The sequence below is a fragment of the Colobus angolensis genome, unplaced genomic scaffold (assembly GCF_000951035.1).
Source record: "Colobus angolensis palliatus isolate OR3802 unplaced genomic scaffold, Cang.pa_1.0 Scaffold413, whole genome shotgun sequence".
In the NCBI taxonomy this organism is placed as follows: Eukaryota; Metazoa; Chordata; class Mammalia; order Primates; family Cercopithecidae; genus Colobus; species Colobus angolensis.
In genome coordinates this window covers 871110-896785 of record NW_012117522.1, presented here as the reverse complement: position 1 = coordinate 896785, position 25676 = coordinate 871110, and the positions used below count along the sequence as shown (strand labels likewise).

At 49.6% G+C, this 25676-nt stretch overlaps 1 protein-coding gene across 1 annotated transcript in view; it reads left to right on the top strand.

The window, feature by feature from the left end:
* BRE (brain and reproductive organ-expressed (TNFRSF1A modulator)) overlaps positions 1 to 21128 on the top strand; it is a 457102-nt gene extending 435974 nt beyond the window's left edge. Inside the window, exons 13-14 of the mRNA XM_011956325.1 lie at positions 9310 to 9483; positions 20679 to 21128. Of these exons, the coding sequence (XP_011811715.1) occupies positions 9310 to 9469 (160 nt within the window). The 3' untranslated portion in view covers positions 9470 to 9483; positions 20679 to 21128. The remainder of the gene's footprint in view (positions 1 to 9309; positions 9484 to 20678) is intronic.
* The last annotated feature ends 4548 nt before the right edge of the window (positions 21129 to 25676 follow it).

Sequence of the window (25676 nt, the reverse complement as noted above, 5' to 3'; positions counted from 1 at the left end):
ATTTTAACCTGTAGATTTAATCTGTGGATAGATTTTAACTTGTGATTTTCCACCTGCTTTTTGGTCCTCTCTGGTGAAGTTGGACATGTTAGTCAATCTCTCGTTATCCAGGCAGCCATTTTGGCCTCTGCCTTGGTGGCTCTAGCCATTTTGGCCTCTGCCTTGGTGGCTCTGAGTAGTATCTCTCAGATACTTGGCTGGCAGTAGTATCTCTGTTCCTCCCACCAAGCCTTGAAAGGCAGGTCTTGGTCTTGGGTGGACCTCCAAATGGCCCTGTGACTGTGAAGGAGTGACCTCATCTCTTTTCCTCTGTACGAGGAAAGGCTGGACTAGATAATGGATGGGCAAACAAGAGCCTGAGGGCAAAGCTAGCCAGCTGCCTGGTTTTATAAATAAAGTTTTATTGCAACACAGCCACACCCATTGATTTACATATCATCTCTGGCTGTTATCACTCCAAGGCCAGAGTTGAATTGTTATAATAGAATGCAGGTATGGCCTGTGAAGCTGCAAATATTGATTATCTGGTCCTTTACAGGAAGTTTGCTGATCCCTGAGCTAGATGAGCTCTAGGGTTTTCAAATCCAGCATTCTATGGCTCTTGAACTTGAGGCAATTCTTGACTAGGAAGAGGTCCTGGAATAGGGTCTAACTGGAAAGGGCCTCTTTCCATCCTGTAGTAGTTAGCAAAACAAAGCATGCTTTGAGATTGTTGAACTTTACAAAGGGCGGGGCTTATTTTGCTGTATTTTTACAGAGTTTATTTTGCTGTGTGTCTGTATTTGTTTATTGGTCTAATGGCTCTGCTATGCATGGTGTCCACCAGTTTTGCAGAAAAGATAGCCCAGCTGTGTAGGTCTGACTGTATTCAGTGGCGTGGTTTGAGGTGGGACACCCATTTGTACTTGCCTGGAAGAGAATGCTGATTCTTCTGCTTGATAAACACGGCAGGAAAGGGAGCCAAATGCTGTCCTGGAGAACCTGTAGGGCTGCCCAAACTCCACCTCACCCCGGGCTATCTGGGTATGCCTTCATTTCTGAGCCTAAGCAATGGGATGGAAAAGATTAACTGTAAGCGGTGGGGTAGTGCAGTAGGCTGTGGCCAGGAGAACAAGAATGGGTTCTGAAGATGCCTTTTAAAATGCAAATTAGGAAGGAAGAAATCTTCACTTTCTTCCCCCAAAATCATCCAAACAAGGTTCTACTTTATAGAATTTGCATCCAGTGAAGTTCCCCATACCCATGTTAGTGCACCAGATGTGTGATAGGGAGCCCCACACACAGAACTGAACGGTCTTCTCAGGGCCACCTTGGCCAATAAGAACCTTTGTGCAAACTAAGAAAAGGCTCCCACTTTGGGTTGGTGGAGTTAGCTTTAGGTAAAGAAGAAGCTGTCCCTCTGAGCCTCTGTCCCTGGGTGAGCACACAGCTTAGCATGCAGAGCACAGGCTCAATTTCAGCCCCCACTTGCTCTCTTGGCCTGATGCCTTTGTGCGGGGCAGAAGCTGCACTTCCAAAAATGCACAGCCCCCTGCGCCCCCTGTACCTGGCATGTTAGAAGTCTGAGGGGTCCCCTCAGGGGCCTAGCTGGGCAGCAGCAAGTTAACTCTGCTTGGCCTTGGTCTTTGAGGACACAGCGGACTAGGCTAGCCACCAGCACACCTCTTCATCCCTGTGCCCTTCAGCAGCACTGCAAGGCAAGTGTGGCTGGAGTCAGGGCTGACGGATTGGTGCCCCATGCTGGGAGCAGAGAGGTGGTCCTCTGGCCGCAGATGCCATAGGCCGTGCTGTAGGCCAGGTGCTTACGCTGGAGAGCCCAAGGCCTGGCTCCTCCTGCCGGCTTCAGCTCAGCTCCAGGAGTGCGCATGATTTTCCACACGGTTCAACGTCAAAGGCAATACACATGCAGCACAGGGAAATGTGCTCAGAGGTCCAGAATAGACAGGCTCACGGTGGGGGAACTGACCTCACTCCCGAGGCACTGGGTTCCCCGCTGCGCAGTGTGCACAGTGACGGCGGCATTCCTCGAGACACCCACCCTTGGCAGGGAGTGTTGTCAGAATGGCTTGGAGAAGACTGTGGTGAACTCTGGGTGCTGCAGCATTGTGGTCAGATCCGATTTCCACCGCTCAATTCATGCTGGAAATTGTATTTGGGCCAGCCATATGGTCAAACTTTGAAAGACTCCTGTCCTACCCTTTTAATTCTGCATCCATCAGCGGTTCCCAGCAGCTCAGAGGCTAGAGGAGTGGGAAGAAAGAGCCAGTGAGCTGACAGCAGCCCAGGACCAATATCTGCTTCCTGTCCCATTACTTGGTTTTAAGAGCCTACTGGGAACAAGAAGGAATGCAGTTTGTCCCTGTTGTGAGCCCCTGACATGTGCAGGGCACCCTGCTAAGGAACAGTTAGAGTCCGGCGCCCATAGCACTTCTTCTCTGTGACCTAGAAGGATGTGATGGGAACGTAAAGGACAGTACCTGCGTGTCAGTGCAGTCACGCACACTGAGAAGGGCAGTGGGAGCCCAGCGAAGTCAACCTGGAAACATCTGTGGACATCAGGGCAGGACCGGAGCCCAGGGCCTGAGAGAAAGAAACTTGACTGCTGGCAAATGTCTCCAATTTCAGAAACTTACTACTCCACGTCACCGGACCCATGGTGGTGTCTTCACATTTAGCTGCAGCCTGCTGTGGCCAGGCATAGGTTGGCAGCGTCACTCAGCGGGGTGCCTTCTAGTGGAACCCGGGTGCGCCCAGAGCCGTGCCCTTCCTCCTCAGCCTTAGCCCTCAGTGGCTGCAGAAGGCAGGAACACCCTCCAGGGCTAGCAGTGTGCTGTCTTCAGAACACAGGCTTGCAGCTTCCAAGTCCTGTTCTGCCTTTATCATGTGCCTGGCCTTGGGCAAGTTACTCCTCTCCAAGCCTGTTCCTTCATGTATATAGGGGGAGTAGAATAATGGGATCGATTTCATACACATGATTGTTGCTTGGATTAAAATGAGATTATTTTGAAAGCACACTATAAACTACAAAATAGCAAATATCAAGTTAGTTAATTCACCTTGCATACATACCTATTGGTACCAGACCCTACTTGGACAGTGTCCCCAGGAGATCCAGGCCCTTGTTAATAAGAGCTGTTCAGTAACTGTTTGATGAGTTAACATGAAACAGGAGGTCCTCAGTGTGTGTGTGTCTGTAGCTATGTGATGGCAGTGGAGGGCTGCGCAGGAAGGAAACCAAGGCTTGAGTTCTTACCATGTGCCTGGCGCTGTTGCCTCATTACAACTACTGTGGGGTCACTGGAGAGAAACAGAGACTCGGGGGCTTTTCCAGACACACAGCTAGTAAGTAATAGATCCACATTTGAATTCAGTTTTCTCTTACTCCAAAATCCACGTTCTTCCCACTTCATCAGATAGGGAATGATTGCCACGTGTTCTCCTTGCCACAGAATGACACCAGGAGGCTCCATCTCTAACCCATGTTTCTTTTCCCAAGCATCCCCCAGATCTACGATCCAGGCCAAACCCAAGCCAAAAATGCTCACCCCAATTCTAGGCAGATAGGAATCGTGTGAAATCTAAGCAGAATGAGGCTGTGTCACCACTAGCCAAACCTCTTGTTCATACTGCGCAGGTTTTAGGAAAACAACAGCCTTTAATGCATGCTCGAAATTCCTTCCATGGTAAGCCACTGTGAGAAAAATCTCACCCAAACAATGTGCTCTTGGCAGAGGGAGGGCCCGTGTCTTTTCAGGCAAAAAGCAAACCAGCAGGGACCCAGAAATCACTCTAGGGAGTGTTGGTTTCCCCAGAAGATCTAGCTTTTTAAAAATAAACTTAGCAAAGGATTTCATTTGCCCCTCTGCCCCACCCTTGCCTCTCACTCCTTGGAGAGGAGGAGGATTGTGGAGTTCCTTGCCCTGGGTCAGTTCCCAGCTCAGCATTGATGCTTCCATTTCTCAAGTTTAGCACCAAATATTTGTTCTGATAAAGTGAGTTTACAAAAAGAAAAAGACTAAATCAATTATTGTCTGACTTGGTCTCCAAAAATTGACAGTGGTTGCATGAACTTAAGAATAATAGATCCTTAGGAAGGAAAGCTGTACATTCAGTCATTCAACAGAAAATAAGGGTACTTCTGTGTCACTGAGGTGCAGCCCCAGTGAAATGAACTCAGAAGCCTCCAGTGTTTATACCACTGAGGCTGGGGCAGAGTAGTCTGAAGTGCTGCATTGAAAGCTCGGCACTCCCCAGTGATGGAGCTTCCGGCTGCCCCTACCACTCAGTTTACAGGTGTCCCTGAACTTCAGTGAAGTGTAAGCCACCAAGCTCCGCCCAAGGGTGACCACAGAAGTAGACAACTTACGTACCAGAAACATCAACCAGCAACCCCAGACAGTTACGTAGGATTGCTTCATTCCAGAGAGCAGAGCTGGCACCCATGGGCAGAAGTTTCGAGGGGACAGATTCCAGTTCTGGAGAGAGATGAACCCTGTAACTCTTAGAGACACCTTTAAGCAACGCGCTCTCCATCATGAAAGGTGTTCTGGCAGCGGCAGAGGATCACCCCCCAGAAGTGCTACTGCCTTGGACAATATCCTGAGGTCTCGCCCAATAGCAAGGTTCTCTGGTTAGCACCAAATGAGTGGCTCAACAATTGATGTTGTGGAGCTTCAGGGGCAGGACAAACAGTCATGGACTGTAGTTGGCGGCCCCAGGCCCCGATGCTTAGGCCAGGCCTTGAGGGTGGGGAGGTGTCAGGTAGGTGGGAGACCCCCAGCATGTTGCAGGCCCAGGAAAGCACTCCTGACCTGCAGAGTAAAGGGACTCCTGCTTAGCTGGCTGCCAGACTCGCAAAGGGGAATTAATTATTGTTTGTGATACAATTAAAATCCCCCGATGAAAGGCCTTTATTGTATAAATGTAAATTATCATTATTGTCATTAAAGGGGCTAGACGTCTGGCCTGCTGGATAATGCCCCCACATAGCTCTGAGCAGAAAAGAAAGCCAGCCCAAGGCAGGCAGTTTGCCCCGGTTCTTCCAAAGCAATAGCAGTAAGAAGGGGCAGGCCAAGGAGGGCTCAGCCTGTGGCTGTGAAAGCAGAGCTCCCCACTCTCATCCAGGGTTAGCATGCAGCTCTCTCTGCTCTGGGAGTCAAGCAACTGTGTGTGCCCTGAGGGCCAGGGCCCTGCCCAAATGCAGCCCCTTACCCCTGCAGGAACCAGCCCATGACTAGCACAGGAGTGGCCCATGAATGTGTGAATGTTTAGTTGTCTGCTGATTTGAAGGGTGGAAGGAACATGAGCAGGATGGATATTGGCCAGCATTCTTGGGGTCCTAAGTCAGATCTGGAGACAAAGGGGAGATAGACGGCTCAGACCTGTGCAGCACCTCTGATGATGCTTATGGAGGCTCTTGAGGGAACCCCTCCAGCAAAGCACCAGGAGAGGTCATTTGTTAAATTACTGCTTCCACTTAAGAAACTGTCTCTGGCTAAAGTGGCTGGATTAATACCAAAGCAGAAATAATAGTAATGGATAATAGTATAATAGACCGAGCAGTGACCTCAGAAACCATCCCCTCACTTTGCAGATGAGGCATCTCTGGGGTACAGGGCGGTGAAGTGGCTTCTCTGAAGTGGCATAGCAGAGAAAAGCAGAGCTGGAATCACAGCTCAGGCTCCCCATGCCAAGTCCGCAGTTTGACTGTGCGGGATGGTGACACCTCCCCTGTGGCAGCACTTCACAGAGATACCACTCCTCACCAACCCTAGGGAGGTGTAAGATGATCTGTATGTTACAGGAACCTTCTGGGCTTGCTTTGCTCTTCTGGGCTCGTTATTTGGAGAACATTTGTGGTCCCTCACATGTCACCTGGGTGGACTGCACGTACCCTCCTTCTTGCACTTCTTTTCCTTCCCCAGACACTCAGAGTAGCCTTCATTCTTCATTAGGATGCCCCAGCCCTTCCAAGAACCGCATGGGCCCGTGAGAAGGAGGCCGAGGTCATCCCTTTGGTCTCTTGTCATCACAGTCATAATTCTGCTGAAAAGCTACACAATGCAGGTCCCAAGGTAAGAGCTAACAGCACCAGTCAATACCTGCAGACACACAGAGCTACCAGAGACAGGGCCATTTAGGGGGTTTTGTAGAACAAATGTAGGTGCAATGGGGATTGGCAGTAAGTAGCCCTCGAAATTCATTACTGAGCTGTTGGCAACTCTAGGAAAGGTTTAATGGGGGAGACTAAAATACTGCCACAATGAGGTTTGGGATGGGAGAGAGCATGAAATCAAAAAATTTTAGAAATTATTTATCTTACTCCCTTACTGCATAGATGAGAAAACAGAGCAGTGATTCACCATTATACGGCAGAGCCAGGGACAGAACCCAAGGCTCCCGACTCAGTGGACAGTACACTTTCCACTGGAAATCGTGGTGGCATGGGAAGAATGTGCCCTTTGGAGCCAGACAGCTCTGGATTCCTAACTAGCATTGCCACCTATTAGCTGTGTAATCTTAGAAAAGTTACTTTGGGCCAGGCATGGTGGCTCACACCTATAATTTCAGAACTTTGGAAGACTGAGGCAGGAGGATCACTTGACCCAGGAGTTTGAGACCAGCCTAGGCAACATAGTGAGACCCGTAACATAGTGAAACCCCATCTCTACAAAAAAAAAAAAAATTAGTTAGCTGGGTGTGGTGGTGCACTCCTGTAGTCCTAGCTACTTGGGAGGCTGAGGCAGGAGGATCACTTGAACCTTGGAGGTTGAGGCTGCAGTGAGCCAACATCGCACCACCACACTCCAGCCTGGGTGACAGAGTGCGGAGAGAGAGACCTTAATCTCAAAAAAGAAAAGAAAAGAAAACTTACTTTCCATCTCTGATCATAGATTTATTTTTGGCAAAAATAGAATCACCTGCCTGGTAGTAGGCCTGTTAGAAGGAGTAAATATAAAATAACACACATGAAAACAAGTAGCATGATATCTGGCATGTAGTAGGCACCTCCCTTTCCTTATACTCATGGCTTCCAGCCTTTTTTTTTTTTTAACCACAATCCACAAGATATTTTACATTTGAATCCAGTATATATAACTAAAACAAAAGTGCCACATACAGTGCACTCTGATTTTATTTCACTTTATTTTAATGCTGCTCAGAACCCACGAAATGGATTTTGCAACCCACTGTTTGAACAAGCCTACTTTACACCACATGTGGATATCATTCATCCAGGTTGCATATATGCCCTTCCTTTCCTTCCCTCCCTCCCTCTGTGTACCTGGAGCCTGGGGCCACAGAGCTACCTGCTGTCAGCACGTGCAGGGCTGGTGCTGGTGCAGTGTGGAGTGAGCCCTGCAGCCCAGCAGAGCAGGTGCATCTCCTCCTGTGCTTCTCCCCAGCCTCTCTACTGCATGATTGCAGAAGACTCCTAAGGGCCCCTCCAGCCGGACATTCTGCTACCTGCCCGCCTGCATGGAACTTCCCCACACCCTATCCCAGCAGAGCCCACCTGAAGTTCCTATTGTGAGAATTACTCTTGTTACCAAAGGCCATTGTCTCTAGACGGCCACTGTACCCCAGCAGGGAGTGGAGTTTGGACACCCTCTCCCATTGAGTAGTTTCTTCTTTGGGAATTGCTGCCTTTCTGTCTGAAGCCCAGAGAGCCAGGTGTCTGGGGTGTGATTTTAGCTGTCAGGGGGATGAGGGTGAAGAGAGGAGGGACCATGGCCATCTTGCTGCCCCTCCCCCACATCCTCAAACACCCAGCCAGCGGGGTGAATGTCCCAGAGTGCTGGGTGACCAAAAGCTGTGCCCAAAAGCCAGCATGCAGGGGCTGAGCACCTGTGGAAGCCATGAGCTCTGGCCTCTGGATGCTGAGATCTGGTGGAAGAAACTGAACTTATAACCAGGCAAATAACACTTCAAAGCCCTAGAGAGCCTCAGGGGAGGGGAAGGTTAGAGGCCCCAAGGAGTCGATCTCCTAAGTGTTCCTTAGGCCCTCCTTTGGGAGTCTGGCACTTTGCTGTGGAGGCTGATGCCTGGCCGTGCCGCGCACAAACCTCGGAGCACTGTTCCAGCTGGGGTGTGACTTGGGGCCTGGACCCACATTCCAGGGTCAGCTCTGCTGGGTCCCTGGGCACTTCCTCTTTGAGGGCCACCCTTTGGTTTTTCACCTTTCGATGACTAAGAATTGGAGGGTAATCTGTGACCTTGGTAGTGACTCACCACCATCGGACAGGCGGCCCACTTCACCCCGCAGGTGAGCTGCGTGAGTAGCCCTCTTCCTGGCCGGGACTGTGGTGAGCTCCCTGCACCCCAACCCCAGGCAGCCACGTGGCCATCAGCACATCGTGGCCTGTGCTGAGTGCCTGCTCTTGCAGCCCTGGGCAGAGTGAGCAGAGGACTCACTATCTGGGCACACCAGGCAGGTGCAGATGGGGAGACAAGATAAACCCAGGGCTGGGGCCCTTCTCTGGGTTCCCAGGCCCCAGGCAGCGGCACATTCCTTAGCCCCCCATACCCACCACCTGGCCTTGTTCCCAGTCCCAGCCCAGCCAGGTGCACCCATCCTCCCAGCCTTTCTCAGTGCCACACAGCCATTCCTGCCTCTCATCAAGCAGCTTATGATGGGCACGGCAGTCCGAGAGGGAGGGGGATGGAGAGGACTGGCTCACACTCCTCCTACTAGCTCTGGGGCCTCAGGTCAACCCCCTGGGCAAACAGGCGTTCATTTAGCACCAAATTGACATTCACCCGCTGGGAGCTTCTGACAAGGTGAGCACCAAGGGCACTAAGGGTGAACCATCCCCAAATTCTGCCCTCTAGGCACTTACAGGGATGACGTATGCTAACGTATCATTAGGATATGCAGTGCCACAGGAACCACCCTAACCTCCCGCCCTTAGTCTCCCCTTCCCCTTCCCTGTAATGTTTGACCTCAGCGGTTTCCTTTTTCCTTCTATTACAACATTCTGTCATTCTAAAGTATATCTTAAGTAAGCTAAATGCTTGCATTTGAGAAAGATTTATTGAGCTGGTGTGTGTTGGACACTATATTTCAGGCTGGGGATGCAAAGATGGATGAATATGACCCATGGGCCTTGCCCTCACGGAGCTTCTCCCAGGGTGTGAGAGAATAGTTGGTATGTGTAGATGCGTGCACACATCTGCGATGAACACCAGAGAAGGAAGCTGGTCCCATGGCCGGTGGAGGCTCAGGAGCCCATTAGGACTACCCTGTCCCTCCCTCCATTTAGCCAGCTGGCCCTCCCTTCTCCTCCTCCTTCTCATCTGCTGCACCAGGGGATGCCAAGGGAGCAGAGATGCCTGCAGCCCGTGGGAGCAAGTCCTGGCCTTTGCAGTTGCAAAAACTGGCTGCAAGCTGCTCCAGCCCCAGAGGAACTGGCCAAGCTCCAGAGGGCCTCCTTGGAGGGCCTCAGAGGGAGAGAGAACTGCTCAGTAATTTTGATCGCTTTGGTAAGTATTTAAAAATACCCTGTGATTTAGCAGGAACCAGAATTCATCCCAATACTTTGATGTCTAGAAATGGATTTCAGTCAGTTGTTGTTGAAGTCCTCCTAAAACGGCATTTGATTTAATTCAACACATACTGAGACCACAGTCAGCCTTCTCACAGGCGAGGAAGCCGAGCTGTATAAATTGTAGTCTAGACACCAATCTAAACATCTCAAACACGAGGCAGACATAGCTCAGCCCGAGGTTGGAGGCCCAGCGTGCTGTGGAATCGAGTAGAGGGGAGATTGATTCCAGCTGAGGGCAAGGGCCTCTGCCTGAAGCTGGGAGCATGTGATACTGTGTTCTCACTGCGATATCAAGCCTTTGCATCTCAAGTTTGTTAATTTCCTTGTTCTGCAAGCTTAGACCCCCTGAAAACAAACCAGGCATGCTCCGGGGTTGGCGCATTTAGCAAGATTGACTGTGTAGGTGAGCCATTTACAAGCACTTGTTTGTTCCTAGAGCCCACACCCGAGAGCCAGGCTGCCATCGCCCAGGGCATAATTACAAAACAAGCTCCCATCGTGCCAGTCACTCACTCACCAAGGCACCCAGTTGGATGGCAGTTGTCACAGGGGCCTTTGGAGGGTTTGGGGCGAAGGGCATTGAAACAGAAGCAGGTCTCTTTGTAGCCAGCCTGTTGTGAGGATGACCCTTTGACACGAGGCGAGTAACCCCAAGTGAGTCAGAATTTACAGTGGCGGTTCAGGACAATAAGGACAAGGCAAGACCACGAGGCATGATTAGCAGGACTTGTCTTACACTATTTACAGGACTGCTTTGATTTGCAGACCACAATCGGTTTTCATATGACTGATTAAAAACATGTGCCAGTTGAAGTCACAGCTGCAGAAGAAAACTGGAAAAAGCAATGAGCCTTAGATGTTGGAACTTGCCTCTATTTGCAAAAATGACCTCTGACTTGATTTATGCCCTTGATTTCCTGACAGTGAGGGCTGTGTCCCTGAACCACTTCTCCTACCACACCCCACCCTACCACCACATTGGCCTGACTCTAGCAAACATCATGAGGCTCATCTTACAATGACCCAAAGAAAAGCATTTTTGAATTCCAGAATTCAAGTCCTGTTTTGGAAGAAGGCAACTGTTAGGCTCTTGCAAAATAAAAAGTTCCAAGTAAAGGAGGCTAACAGCAACAAGACCACACGGTCTCATCCATGGGGCCGGGCTCTAGTGGCACTGGGGTTGGAGTGATATTGGCAGGCATCTTAACTAAACTTGTTAAGCTTCTGTTTTCTCACCTGCAAAATGGGGAGCATGACCCCTGCCACACCCAGTAGTGTTGCAAGAAGCACCTTTGCAAAGCTTAACTGCCTTAGGTGCTCTCTCCCTGCCCCCAGAGTCCCCAACCTCTTTGGATTGCATATTCTGTTTTTGTTTTCATTTATTTAAAGCTATATTGATTCAGTTTGTCAGATGTCTATGTTATGGATTTTTATTCTTTTGAAAAGATCTCTTGAATCAATAAAGCACTATAATTCCAGTAGGAAAGAACCCTTTTGATGAGACTTCATTGAACAAAAGTTCCTACTGGCCTCAACCCCAAGGCGTCTGAGCATTTCCCTGATGGCTCCCTGTCTTAACTTTCTTCAGTCTCCCTAGACCCCCTTCTCTAGAACCCAACCGTTACGTCATTTTCCAGGCATTACCCCTGATCACTTAATGCTTCCTGAGCCAGAGGGCAGGGGGGTGGCCGAGAGGAACAGGCCTTCATGTCCCCCCCAAAACTGTCTGTGGCACTTTTTGCTTGGGGCTCTGCAGTGTTCACTAACCCTGCCCCATTTGTATAAAACTATACAGATAAAAACTATCCTATGCAGATAAAAGCTGTCCAATAATAACCCAACTGCTCCCACCACCTTTATAGCATTGCCACCTCCTACTGAAACTTGCCAGGTATCAGGCCCTAGACTTGGTACTTGATACGTATTTCCATTCTCCTCACAAGCTCCCTGAAAAGGGGTGCTAGTCAATATAAAATGATAAAGGGGCTATCGCCACTGACCCCACAGAAATACAAACAACCATCAGAGAGTACTATAAACACCTCTGTGCAAGTAAGCTAGAAAATCTAGATGAAATGAATAAATTCCTGGACACACACACCCTCCCAGGAAGAAGTCGAATCCCTGAATAGACCAATAACACGTTCTGAAATTGAGGCAGTAATAAATAGCCTACAAACCAAAAAAAGCCCAGGACCAGATGGATTTACAGCTGAATTCTACCAGAGGTACCAAGAGGAACTGGTACCGTTTCTTCTGAAACTATTCCAAACAGTTGAAAAGGAGGGACTTCTCCCTAACTCATTTTATGAGGGCAGCATTATCCTGATACCAAAACCTGGCAGGTACAACAAAAAAAGAAAACTTCAGGCCAGTACCCCTGATGAACGTCAGTGCAAAAATCCTCAATAAAATACTGGCAAACTGAATTCAGCAGCGCATCAAAAACCTTAGCCACCACAATCAAGTCGGCTTCATCCCCAGGATGCAAGACTGGTTCAACATATGCAAATCAATAAACGTAATTCATCACATAAATAGAACTAAAGACCAAAACCACATGATTATCTCAATAGATGCAGAAAAGGCCTTCAATAAAATTCAACACCCCTTCGTGTTAAAAACTCTCAATAAACTAGGTATTGATGGAACATACCTCAAAATAATAACAGCCATTTATGACAAACCCACAGCCAATATCATACTGAACAGGCAAAAGCTGGGAGCATTCCCAGCACAAGACAAGGATGCCCTCTCTCACCACTCCTATTCAACGTAGTATTGGAAGTTCTGGCCAGAGAAATAAGGCAAAAGGAAGAAATAAAGGTTATTCAATAGGAAGAGAGTAAGTCAAACGATCTCTGTTTGCAGATGCCATGATTTTATATCTAGAAAACCGTATTGTCTCAGCCCAAAAGCTTCTTAAGCCGATAAGCAACTTCAGCAAAGTCTCAGGATACAAAATCAATGTGCAAAAATCACAAGCATTCTTATACACCAACAGTAGACAAGCAGAGAGCCAAATCATGAATGAACTCCCATTCACAGTTGCTACAAAGGGAATGAAATACCTAGGAATACAACTTACAAGGTGTGTGAAGGACCTCTTCGAGGAGAACTACAAACTACTGCTCAAGGAAGTCAGAGGACACAAACAAATGGAAAAACATTCCAAGCTCATGGATAGGAAGAATCAATATCACGAAAATAGCCATACTGCCCAAAGCAATTTATAGATTCAATGCTTTTTCCCATTAAGCTACCATTGACATTCTTCACAGAATTTTAAAAAGACTACATTAAAATTCATGTGGAACTGAAAAAGAGCCCATATAGCCAAGACAATCCTAAGCAAAAAGAACAAAGTAGCATCACGCTACCTAACTTCAAACTATACTACAGTAACCAAAACAGCGTGGCACTGGTACAAAAACAGACACATAGACCAGTGGAACAGAATGGAGATCTCAGAAATAAGACTGCACATCTACAGCCATCTGATTTTCGACAAACATGACAAAAACAAGCAATGGGGAAAGGATTCCCTATTTAATAAACGGTGCTGGGAGAACTGGCTAGCCATATGCAGAAAATTGAAACTGGACCCCTTCCTTACACCTTATACAAAAATTAACTCAAGATGGATTAAAGACTTAAATATAAAACCCAAAACTATAAAAATCCTAGAAGAAAATCTAGGCAATACCACTCAGGAAAGAGGCATGGGCGAATGACGAAAACATCAAAAGCAATTTCAACAAAAGCAAAAATTGACAAATGGGATCTAATTAAACTAAAGAGCTTCTGCACAGCAAAAGAAACTGTCTTCAAAATGAACAGACGACCTACAGAATGGGAGAAAAATTTTGCAATCTATCCATCTGACAAAAGTCTAATATCCAAATCTACAAGGAACTTAAATTTATAGGAAAAAAACAACTCCATTAAAAAGTGGGCAAAGGACATGAACAGACACTTTTCAAAAGAACACATTTATGCAGCCAAGAAACATATGAGAAAATGTCAACATCACTGATCATTAGAGAAACGCAAATCAAAACCACAGTGAGATACCATCTCATGCCAATCAGAATGGCGATCATTAAAAAGTCAAGAAACAACAGATGCCAGCAAGGCTGTGGAGAAATATGAACGCCTTTTCACTGTTGGTGGGAATGTAAATTAGTTTGGCCATTGTGGAAGACAGCGTGGCAATTCCTTAAAGACCTAGAACCAGAAATATCATTTGACCCAGCAATCCCATTACTGGGCATATGCCCAAAGGAATATAAATCATTCTCTTTTAAAGATATATGCACGCATATGTTCATTGCAGTACTATTCACAATAGCAAAGACATGGAATCGACCCAGTCCATCAATGATAGACTGGGTACAGAAAATGTGGTACACATACACCATGGAATACTATGCAGCCATAAAAAGGAATGAGCTCATGTCTTTTGCAGGGACATGGTTTGAGCTAGAAGCCATTATCCTCAGCAAACTAACACAGGAACAGAAAACCAAACACATGTTCTCACTGATAAGTGGGAGCTGAACAATGAGAACACACGGACACAGGGAGGGGAACATCGCACACTGGGGCCTGCTGGTGGGTGGCAGGGTGGGAGGGAGAGCTTCAGGATAAATAGCTAATGCCTGCGGGGCTTAATATCTAGGTGCTGGGTTGAGAGGCGCAGCAAACCATCGTGGCACACTTTTATTATGTAACAAACCTACACATCCTGAACGTGGATCCTGGAACTTTTTTTAAAAAAAGAGAAGAGGTACTAGTGTCTGAATTTAATAGATGAAGAATCAAGACACAAAAGGTTTAAGTGGCTTGCTCAAGATCACATGGATGATATCTCAGACCATAACTGGGTGGTCATAAGATCATTAAGTAGAAAGTGTCCTGTTACAGGTGAGGAAATGGAGTCCCAGTTCTGGATGACACAATGAGCCAGGGCCCAGGCTAGAGCTGTGAGTCGTCTGCCTCGCAGTGCAATGCTCTTTCCACTTCCCCCACTGCCTTCCTTTTATGATGCATGTTGTCCTGGACAGAAGGAGAGCTGTTTGAGGACCAGGCCAACCAACACCCTGCTCTTGGCAGCTGGAGCCATGTGATTCCTAAATACCCCTCTAGGAAGAGCTACAGCGTCATCCCTGATCAAGCCCTGACCAAATCCACACACCACACACAAGGAGTACCCCTGGCAGGTTTGGGGGGCAGAAGACAGGCAAGGGCTGGAGGTGCCTCTGGCTGCAGAGTTTGTCCTTTGATGCCACAAGGATGCCACGAGCAGCTCTAGACTGGATTGCAAAAGACACACAGTGTGCCATGACTTTGGCTGAGTGTCCAAGCCTGAGATTGGCCATCTCTGCCTGCGATTGCCAGCTTAGTGTGATCAGTGAGGAGGGAGGACCTGGAGCCTCAGGAAAGGCTGAACTGAGGGCAAGGACCCTAGACCTCTCACAGGTTGCCTGCTTCTGCACACACACGTTCTTCTGGCTGTTTCCACGAACTCAGACTCAGAGCCTCTTCCCTTTGGCCCCAGCGGGTACCCATGGTAATAGTTGATGTTTGCGGATCATCTCTTATGCCGCATACCGTGCCAAACGCTTACTCAGACCATCTCATCCACTCCTCACAAAAACCCTTTAAGGTAGGCACAGGTTTCCCACCTTTTAGATGAAGAAACTAAAGCTGCAATCACTTGCCCTTATGATCAACGAGTAAGGAGCGTGGCCAGGCCTCAAGCCCAGTCTGCCTGGCTCCAGAGCCCGCCCCACACAGGCTGCCCTCACCTTCTACAGCCCACCAGCCTTAGGACCCTCAGTTAACAGCACTCTGCTTTGTAGGTGAGGGAGCTGAGGTCCAGAAGAGATTTACCCTGGGCCCAAGGCCCACAAAAGTAGACCCCCTGACTCCTGACCCCGTTGCCTCCACCATGCCGTGCCTGTGGGCTGAAGCCTGGGCCAACCCTACTTCTGCTCTGAATTCATGGAAAACCTACCCAGTCCTTACGTTTTCTTCTCCTAACTGAGGCTCCTGTAATTTTATGAAACCCTGAGCAGTGAGACTGAGATCAGTGAAGAGGGCCCGAACCTCATTTTGCCCTCAGGCATATTGAGCTCTAATTCCGTCTAAAAATAAATTCCCTTCCAGTGTGCATTCAGTGAGGAGCTTGACACTCAGGGCCCTCTCCTGTGGGCCCCACTTGGCCAGTTAATGGGGAGGTAAGGAGACCTCACTATCCCCTAGAACACGCTTACACTTTTAAAGCTTACTACATACTTTGTGGGTCAAAGGTTTTTCAAAGATGACAGATACCTCTTGCCATTAGCAATCTGTACTCTGGGCAGCTCTCCATTTTCTCTGATAAAAAGTGAAATAAATGAAAACAGTGTTTTTTAAAATCTATAAATGGGTGGGAGCCAGTTGTCATTTTCCCTTTCCTTCTCCTCCCCCTCCCTTAACTGACTTAATGAGGATCCAAGTTGAGAAGCACTCACTGAAAACAGCTGGTAGCATCATGCCTTTAAATAGCCCTCGCCACGCTTCCCCTTGGCAGCACGCAGTTGGCCCTGGCAGGGAAAGCCCAGGACAGAACAGGAAGCTTTAGAACTTTCTGAAAAGAAAAAAACTTGCCTTTCAAATGTGCTCCCTCTTGCCAAGACCTTTTTGTGTGAAGAGCTTGCAATGTTGTAGCCCCTTCCCCTGTAAGTTTCCAAGGAAAATCTGAGCTGATGAGGCTTGCCTTGGGACCCAGTGTGACTCTGGGCCTGGGGAGGTAGGTGGAGAGCTCCCCGGACCCGACCGCTGCCCAGCTCAGGCCAGCACCATCTGCTCATCCGGCACCTGTGGGGGCTACAGTGCAGCTCAGCTGCAGCCTCTCCCCTTGATGTTTGTAGCTGTAAGGTCAGGGAAGGTGGCGTCCTCACCTCTAACTTGGGGCACATTCGGCCCTCCCTGAAAGTGGTACTGGGATGGGCCAGACTCCGCGGTGCACATCAGGCCACAGAATCCATGCAGCAGAGGTTGGTGGCAGCCTGTCGATCTCAGACCCTCTGGAGAAGTGGGGCCACAAGACTCTCTCCAGCCGCACTTCCATGTTGCTGGGAAAATAGCAGCAGGTGAAACATATGGAAGGAATAAGTGGCCCTCAACGTCTGGGTGGCAGCCAACAGTTGACTGTCTCCTCCCACACACTGTCCCATGCGAGTGTGGCGTCAGGTGGCCTTATCACCCCTACTCTTCGTAAGAGAACAGAGCCCAGGGCTTCTCCTGCCCTGCCCGGCCTCACCTAGATCTAGAGCTCTTTCCTCCACATCACAGCTCTCCTTTTGCATTAAGGGTGACTGTGGCATGGTGCCGTTAATGGATAAGGACTATGAGGTCCTGAGTGCCAGAGAAGGTGGCGGTTTGGCTGGCTCAGGGCTGTGTTGATCACAAGTGGATGGAAGAGGGTGCTTTATCTTTCTTACTGTTGACAAAGTTTGAAATTTGAGAATGGACTGAAGTGTTCCTCCTCAGTATCTAAATATTATACCTGTTGTCTTTCTGGGGTTGCTTTCTCTCCACCTTCTTTTTTTTTTTTTTTTTTGAGGCGGAGTTTCACTCTTGTTGCCCAGGCTGGAGTGCAATGGCACGATCTCGGCTCACCGCAACCTCCGCCTCGCAGGTTCAAGCAATTCTCCTGCCTCAGCCTCCCTAGTAGCTGGAATTACAGGCATGTGCCACCAGGCCCAGCTAATTTTGTATTTTTAGTAGAGACGCCATCCTCAAAGACTACTAGGAACACCAAGAATTACCCACAGTTCTTTTTTGTTTTTTTTTTTTTTTTTTGAGACAGAGTCTCGTTCTGCCGCCCCGGCTGGAGTGCCATGGCATGGGTGTGACCTTGGCTCACTGCAACCTCCGCCTTCTGGGTTCAAGCAATTCTCCTGCCTCAGCTTCCCAAGTAGCTGGGACTACAAGCACCCACCACCACACCCAGCTCATTTTTGTATTTTAGTAGAGATGGGGTTTCGCCATGTTAGCCAGGCTGGTCTTGAACTCCTGACCTCAGGTGATTCACCCGCCTCGGCCTCCAAAAGTGCTGGATTACAGGCGTGAGCCACTGCGCCCAACCTCTCCCGCCTTCTTAAACAGCTTGTAATGGACATACTGTAGCTGCTTCTTGCAAACTGGTGGCCATGATTAAGTTACATTAAAGCCACAGCCCATCACCGAGTGCTTTCTACGCTGAGCCAGGCCTGGTGGTCACTGGGAGCAGGATGTGCTCCCGCTTTCCAGGGGCTGGCAGATAAGACCTGTGCGTGTGAGACAAGTGCCCCGAAAGAAGCACGGATAGCGTGCAGGGAGAGGAGCTCCTGGGGACCAGGGAAGACTTGATGGAAGCAAGGGTATTTGTCCTGAGCATGAATAAGCCCAGAGGTGGCAAATGGCATGTGTGAGGAAGAGCAGGTAGTCAGATGAGAAGAAGGGAGAGGGAGTAGATCCAAGGCTCATATCCTGGACCGTGGCCGGCTTAGGGGGCCTGTGACGTCCCCGGGTTGCAGTCGGGGGAGGTCTTCCCTGCAGTTTCTGAGGAGAGGATCCTGAACTTTCTTAGCTTCTCAAAGGGTTGCATGATCTCAAAAAATGTGATAGAGGAACAGAATAGATTGTCTTCTTAATGACTTGGAGCCAGATAGTGAGAGTCATTGAATGCCAGGCTGAGAGTTTGGAGGACATTAAGGTCTTGCTCAAGAAAGGGACAGAGACTCACACTGTAAGAGAATCAGTGTAGCCGCAAACAAAGGCAAAGGAGGCCTCATGTCCAGGGGAGAAGCAGCTTCTGCAGCAGTGCCATCAAAAGATAAGACAGGAGCTGTGGGAGTCACTACGGACGGAGGGACTTAGCGGCAGAAACCTTGAGGATGAATTCACCATGGAGTTTAGGGAGAATGGAAACTGGTTCAGAAGGAAACTGCAGGTTCTGTTACAGAAAACCAAATTGGTCAGAGCATTTTCAGATACATGAAAGTGATGAAAACATCCATGTGGAACCCTGGTGTGAGTTACAGAGTGACAGGTGGGGGGTCCCACAGGTGGTTGGAGACATGGGACTGGAAGTTTGAGGGGAGGGAGGGCTGGGCTAGCGGTGCTGCAGGCCCAGGAGTTCCCACCTTGCTCTGTGTGACCCCAAGGACGATGGCGCCTGGGAGTGCCGAAGGAGGGGCAGGGAGAGGTAGAGAGAGGCAGGACAGCTGTGGCACCTCATGTCACAGAAGTCACAGGGAAAGAGAGCTTCCAGAGAGAGGAGCTGCCATTTCAGTGCTGCAGAGGCCGTGGTGGAGGCCAGCACTGAGAAAGAGCCAGAGCATTCGAAGGCCAGATTGGAAAGAGGGCTGCAGTTGACTTGAAGGGGGCGGGCAGCCGGTGGCACCAGCCGCTGCATTTGCTCTGCTCCAGAGACGACTCCAGGGCCTGTCGGATTGCGTGGGGCTCTTTGCCCTGCGGCACAGGAACCCCGGTGAGCGCTCGAGCTCCTGAGCAGTTTTCTGTTCTCTTCTCACTGCTGCCGTGAATCTGCCTCCTGCCCTTGGGTTAGCTCCTCCACCGCGGATTTGCTGCTTCTGATCTCCTGGGAGCTGGGAGCTGGGAGCCGGGAGCCGGTACAGCCAGGCTCAGTAGGACCAGATCCTAAATAAAATGGATTGTGGGAGGCTCCCTGTGGGTGAGGTGATGAAGTCTTTGCAGTGCTGAGGGTGACAGCTCTTGGTGGCCCTGCCTGGTTCTTACCACTGCTCTGAGGTGAGATTCCTGGACACGTAAGGTGTCACCGTGATTGTGTGGGTGTCGGTGGGGCGGGGCTAGAAGGCAAGCCTGGTGACCAGGAGCACGGGTGCCCATCTCCTTCCCCTGCAGCCCCTCCCTTCTCCTCCCCTCACTTTTCTCCCTCACCTCTCAACTGACAGCAAGCTGCTGCTGGAAATGCCCCTCCACTGCCCCTTCCCTGCTGCACGGACTGCGGCCCGTGGGACTGCCATTGGTGCCCTGATGTGGGGTCACCCATGTGTCCATCTCCTCCACACTGCAGTCTCCCACATGCCGGGTCCCATGGCTGGACCACCCCGCCATGCCTGATGCCTTGTACGGTGCCTGACACAGTGTGGGCTCGGCAGGTGCACATCTGAGGTAGAACTTGGCCCTGCTTCCACAGATTAGAAACCGGGATGCCGAAAAGGCCAAATGGGCTGCCTCCAGTCCTGCCTCCCCTCTTCCACTGACTGGGAAGGGTTCTCTTCACACCCAGCCTAGCTTTCTTTCCAGTAGACCAGACTGCATATGCGTTCGGAAATAAATGGAGACCATGAATCATTTAGAAATTATTAGCGCTGGGTGTGGTGTCTCAGGCCTATAATCCCAGCACTTTGGGAGGCTGAGGCAGGAGGATCCCTTGAGGCCAGGAGTTTGAGACCAGTCTGGGTAATATAACAAGGCCCTGTCTCTACAAAAAAGTGAAAAAAAATTGCTGACGTGGTAGCACACGCCTATAGTCCTAACTACTTGGGTGGCTGAGGCAGGAGAATCACTTGCGTCCAGGAGGTCAAAGCTACAGTGCGCTATGGTTGGACCACTGAACTCCAGCCTGGCTCACAGAGTGAGGCCCCGTCTCTAAACAAATAGAATGTGTTAAAAAGCTTATTAGACCCTCTGTCTTTATGAAGTCAAAGGTCCAACCGAGTGGAAAAGGCAACCTTCCTGATACTTCAGATCTCTAAATGACTGTGTGGTTCAATTGCACACACACTGTGTTGTAGCTTGGACCAGGCCCTTGTCTTTGTCCTGAAAAAAGGCAGCAGGACCTGAGTGCAGGTATCTCATAGGAACCGGCAGCCAGGAAGGCGCACGTACGGGCCCTTTGAATATTCCTGAGAGATATCACAGTAGTGAACTGCGTGCACCTCCTTGGAAAAATCCGGAGGGCTTTGCCCCAGCAGAGAAGGCAAATCCAGCCCAACATGCATGAACAATAAATAACAACTGTTCTGAGTTAGCTTGAAAGCTCCGAGTTGCACTTTTTTTCAAGTTGTTTGTGCTAACCACAATTTTTTTTCTCTCCTTCTTTCCCACCAGGGCTTATTTCAAAACCTTTGTCCCTCAGTTCCAGGAGGCAGCGTTTGCCAATGGAAAGCTCTAGGAAACACCAGTCTTGAGAGGTGGCCAGCCAGACTGCCTGTCCACATGCGTGTCAGCACATACAGCCGCTTCCTGGAAGCCGCCTGGAATGTCTTCACGGCAGCGTTTTGCTCACACAGCAGCTTTGCACACCCAGGCAGCCCCAACTGCTGAAATCCAACTTGAGCTGGCTGGTGGTCCCTGGATCTTAGAGCCCTTCACTTCGGGTTACTCCCTCTTTCTTGCCTCTATTTCTTAGTTGGAAGAAATAAACTCACAAATTACGGTGCAGTAATTTTCCGGGGAAAGTAAAGCATCAGGAATGCCCACACCTTCCTTCCAAAGCCTTTGTCTCTGAGACCTCTTAAGTTTTAAGATTAAATGCCCCTCGCCGTTTTTCCTCTGAAACTAGTGTCTTCCCTCTGTGCGTGCATGTGTGTTTCATACCTCAGCATTTCCTATCTGCGCAGTCCTCCACTGTGGGAAGGACTTACCTGAGTCAATCTGACCAACCCGCTGGGTTTCAGCCACTCACCCAGCCTGGCCAAAAGCTGTTGCTCAATGACAAATGGGTTCTAGCACACACACCCCCACCCCCGGCCATCCATACCCTCCAGACCCCTGTGTGGGCACCTTGTGCTCGGGCCAGCTCCACACAGTAGGTAGTCATTCAAGTTTGCTGAGTGCACCAAGGGCTCTGTCCTTCCCGCTCTCCCCTCTCCGTCCCCTCTCCCTAGGCTGATGGGAGAGTCCTTTGGGCCTCTGCAGCTCTGTGTGAATTATACACAAAGACAAAGCTTGGGTGTCATGGGTTATCACGGGAATGTGTCTGCTTTCCGGGCTCGGGGCCTGGCGGCTGTGCAGCCAGCCAGGAACAGAGCTGGGGAAGATAGCCTGAGCAGACGCCATCTTCCCTGAACTTACTGATATGACAGCCAGAAGGGTCTTCAGAAGTCACCTCGTTTCTACCCCGTTACTCCCTTCAGCGTACAGAGGAGAGAACTAAGGCCCAAGAGTTAAGGAAACATGCAAATTAGAAACAGCAAATTAGGAGCAAATCTGGGAACTTGGAGCCAGGCTTCCTTGTACCATCACACACTCCCTTAGCTAAAACACAAGATGGCTGCCGTCAACTTGACCACATCACCAGGTTTACAGTTTGGTTAACTTGGTCCTGTCCTGATGGCCTTCCACACAGGGAAGCAGGGCCCATGCACCACCCACAGAGGTGAGGGCAAGAGCCGGCCTGGGTGCTCGCCCTGACACCCTCTGGCCTTCCCATTCCGAGGTGAAGCCACCAGCCCTTCCTGCAGGACACACACATGATTTCACAGAGCCTCTCACCTCTTCCCTTAGTTCCCTTTGTGGCTGTGGGAGCCCATTTTCACCAGGTGAGCCCAAAAGAACCAGCCCTGGGCCCTTGTGAGGACTGGTGAGGAGAAGGCGTGCCTCTCCTTCCCGTCTTCTCTGGCACCCAGGAATGTTCTCAGGAGGCTGGAGATCAGCTGGAACAGACTTCCCGTCTTGCCTGTCAGCTGGAGGCCCGCCCAGCTCTGGGTTTTTTCACCGTGTGGGTACTATGCCCCCTACCCTGACACTTTGGGAATTCCCAGGACAAGAACAACAGTCCAGTGTCCTATGTCCATATGCCAGCCCTGCCATTAACTGGCTACGTGGCCTTGAGTGAGTCCCTTCCTCTCCATAATATTAATACTAGGAGGAGGCTGGACTGGATCATGGGCTCGGCTCATCAGATCACCCGGGGAGCTTTTTTTAGGAAGCTACTGCTCTGGTAGTTCCCACTGCAGGCCTGTTGACTTGGAATCTCACTAGCTGGGTCTTAGTCTTCTAGATTTTGATGAAACTCCCCCAGCGATTCTACTGAACAAGTGATCATGACCCACTAAGCCAGCTGACCACACTGGCACTGCTTCTGACCCTGGCCCACTGACCGCCCCTCTACTCGGGGCAGCTGTGTGCCATGCCCCATGTCTCCTCCATCCCCCCAGTAAGGCGCCATGGCACGGTCACTTAGGATTGCTAGGGTCACCCTCCCCTGATGGAGGGGTATGGGTTGGGCTCTACTGTGCACAGCACCAAGAGTTGACTGAGCCCGGGCTTGCTTCTGAGCTGCAACTGGGTCTGAAGCAAGCCCAGGCTCAGTCAACTCTTTCTGGTTCCAGTTCTAGCAGATGGTGGTTGGCACTGTGGGAGGGGGTGAGGCCCTGTGGACTGGACATCCCCTCAGCATTTCAAATAAGCATTCAGCAGTGACAGCAGCCAGTAGTAGGCAGTGTGGCCTGGGAATGTCATCCTCCTGCCCCTGCCAGCCCCTGGGGGCCCACAGACCCAGATTACGAACGAGACCATGCCCATCAGCGGAGCACACACAGTCTAATGCAGAAGTTTTGCCACACACATTAGCTCAGCACACTTTACAGCAGACCTGGGCTGTGAGCAACTGAATGGGGTTGCTTTTGTTCCACAGAGGAGGAAACGGAAGATGAGAGAAGCTAAGTGAGTTACCCATGATCACCAGCCGGTCAGGGCTGGAGCCAAGACCCAACCCAGCTCCTGGCTCCCCTCCAGCACCCATTCTCATGTGAGTCCATACTCTCATGAACAAACTGAAGCTTATTTTTTTCTTTCCCAGTGAAGGATGCTGGACATTACATAGGTGTGAGGATAGAGATTTATGATTATTTTTAAAAGACTTTCAACTTCCTTGCCGCAGGGGAGGATTTGGGCTGGTTTTCTTAGAGGGGACTCACTACAAGGTGACAATCAGCACTGTATGTTTCCAGAACCAGGGACTCAAACTCCAGGGTTTGCGTGATTTTATCTTTACCCCGCAACAGCAACAGAAGCCAGTAGCACCTGTGAGTGAGTGGCGGTCACCTGTATCTTTGTAAATACTTCTTGCCGGGTCAGCCTGTCATCGAGCGTTGTACCTGCACACAGAGGGCAGCCCAAGACTAATTAGTAAATGGCTATAAAATGCTTTGAAGATGAAAAGAACCATATGTGAGAGCACATTATTACTACCTAGTAAATCCTGCCTCCAGCTTACTCAGCCCTTGTAATTTAAGTGGAATGGCTCTCGCTTAGCACTGATGAGGAAAAGGACTCAGCTGTGTTTACCAGTAATACCTGGATATGATCAGGCATCTGTGAGGCGCTGGGAAGGAGGAGCAGGGGACCCCTGCTCAGCCAGTGCTCAGCTTCTTCCAGCAGCCCAGCTTCCTGAGGACACATTGCCTACAACCAAACGACTCTCTTTTTTTTTTTTTTGAGACGGACTCTGGCTCTGTCTCCCAGGCTGGAGTGCAGTGGCGCAATCTCGGCTCACTGCAACCTCTGTCTTCCAGGTTCAAGAGATTCTCCTGCCTCAGCCTCCTGAGTAGCTGGGATTACAGGCACCACGCCCAGCTAATGAGACGAGGTTTCACCTTGTTGGCTGGGCTGGTCTTGAACTCCTGACCTCAGATGATCCGCCCACCTCGGCCTCCCAAAGTGCTGGGATTACAGACGGGAGCCACCACACCCGGCCTCAAATGATGCTCTATTAAAGCTCATTTTCTTGTGGAGACATGAACTAGAAAGAATATGAGGTTGAGGATGAGAGAGGAAAAAAAGAGGAGGACCTTGGTTTGTACCATTTGCCAGTTTCTCTGGTGTAAATACTCCCACCATGACGGACTGCAGGCCACCAACGTGAGATCACTGGACGCAGAGTTGGGAGGAGCAGGGAGGGTCATCGTGGGAGCCTCCGCTGGAGTGAACTGGCTCCAGTGACTGTCTTGACTTAATCTGAGTTTTGTTATCCTCATCTATAAAATGGGAATAAATACCTGCCTCCTGGGGTTGTGAGAAAAAAATAAGAAAAGTACCTAAAGCACCATGTGCAGTGCTTGGCACGCACGCAGTAACGTTTGACAAACAGTGACTGTTATTACCGCAGACCAGAAAAAAGATTTTCTGATGTTGACTTTGGCCTTTTTCTAAAAAGTCAGAATGCCCCTGTTAAAAAGTCCTGCCAATGAATTTGGCCTTTGGAAAAGTGACCCTGTCTGGATTACCAGGAAGACAAAATGATGAGTCATCTTGAATTTTAATGGATAAGAGATGCGATATATTTGTGGGGGTTCCCCACCCCCCACGCTGGTCTTGCTTAAACTCTCGGCAGGACTTCAGGCTCCAAGCAGTGCTGGAGAAGCAAAAACCCAGTGACCTGTTCATCCACCCCGGCCCCTGCTTTCCCACAGGCAAGGAAATCAGAGCAGCGTGGTTCACTTTTGCCTCGGACTGGGTTTCAGTTCCTGACAGCTCCACACTCTTGGAGTCGCAGCTGACTTGCCGGAGGGACGGCTGCGTTTGGTTTGCCTCTTGCTCAGGCCTATAAATAAAACTATCCCACAGCCTGCCCCAGTTCAAGGGGACCAGCCTGTCCCACAGTTCCTAATGTGAATGTTAAGAACTTCATCTAATGGTAATAGGCCATCTAATTCTATTAATGGCATCATAGCTAATTCGTTGGTGCTCGAAAACATGAAAATACAACCTTTGCCTTTTTTTATGCATCTATGGTGCTTACGTGCAGGGCCAGTACAAACACGAACTAGAAATCGGGTGCGGGGTGCACCCATTGCCTTGTATAATCCTTGAAACAACTAAATGAAACAGGTGTTACTGTCTTCATTTTATAGATAAAAACACGGAGCCTCAAAGATGTTAAATAAATAACTTACCCAAGGACAGGAAGCTGGCATAATTCACTCATCCACCCATCGTACCTTCTCCCCCTTCCCCTCTCCTTTCCTTCCTTCCCTCCCTTCCTTTTTTTTTCATTTCACAAGGAAGTGAAGCAGGTCCCTCTGTTTCTTTCCACTTCTGTTATCCAGCTTCCCCAAATGAGAGCTTTATTGAGCATCTAATGTATACAAAGCCCTGTATAAG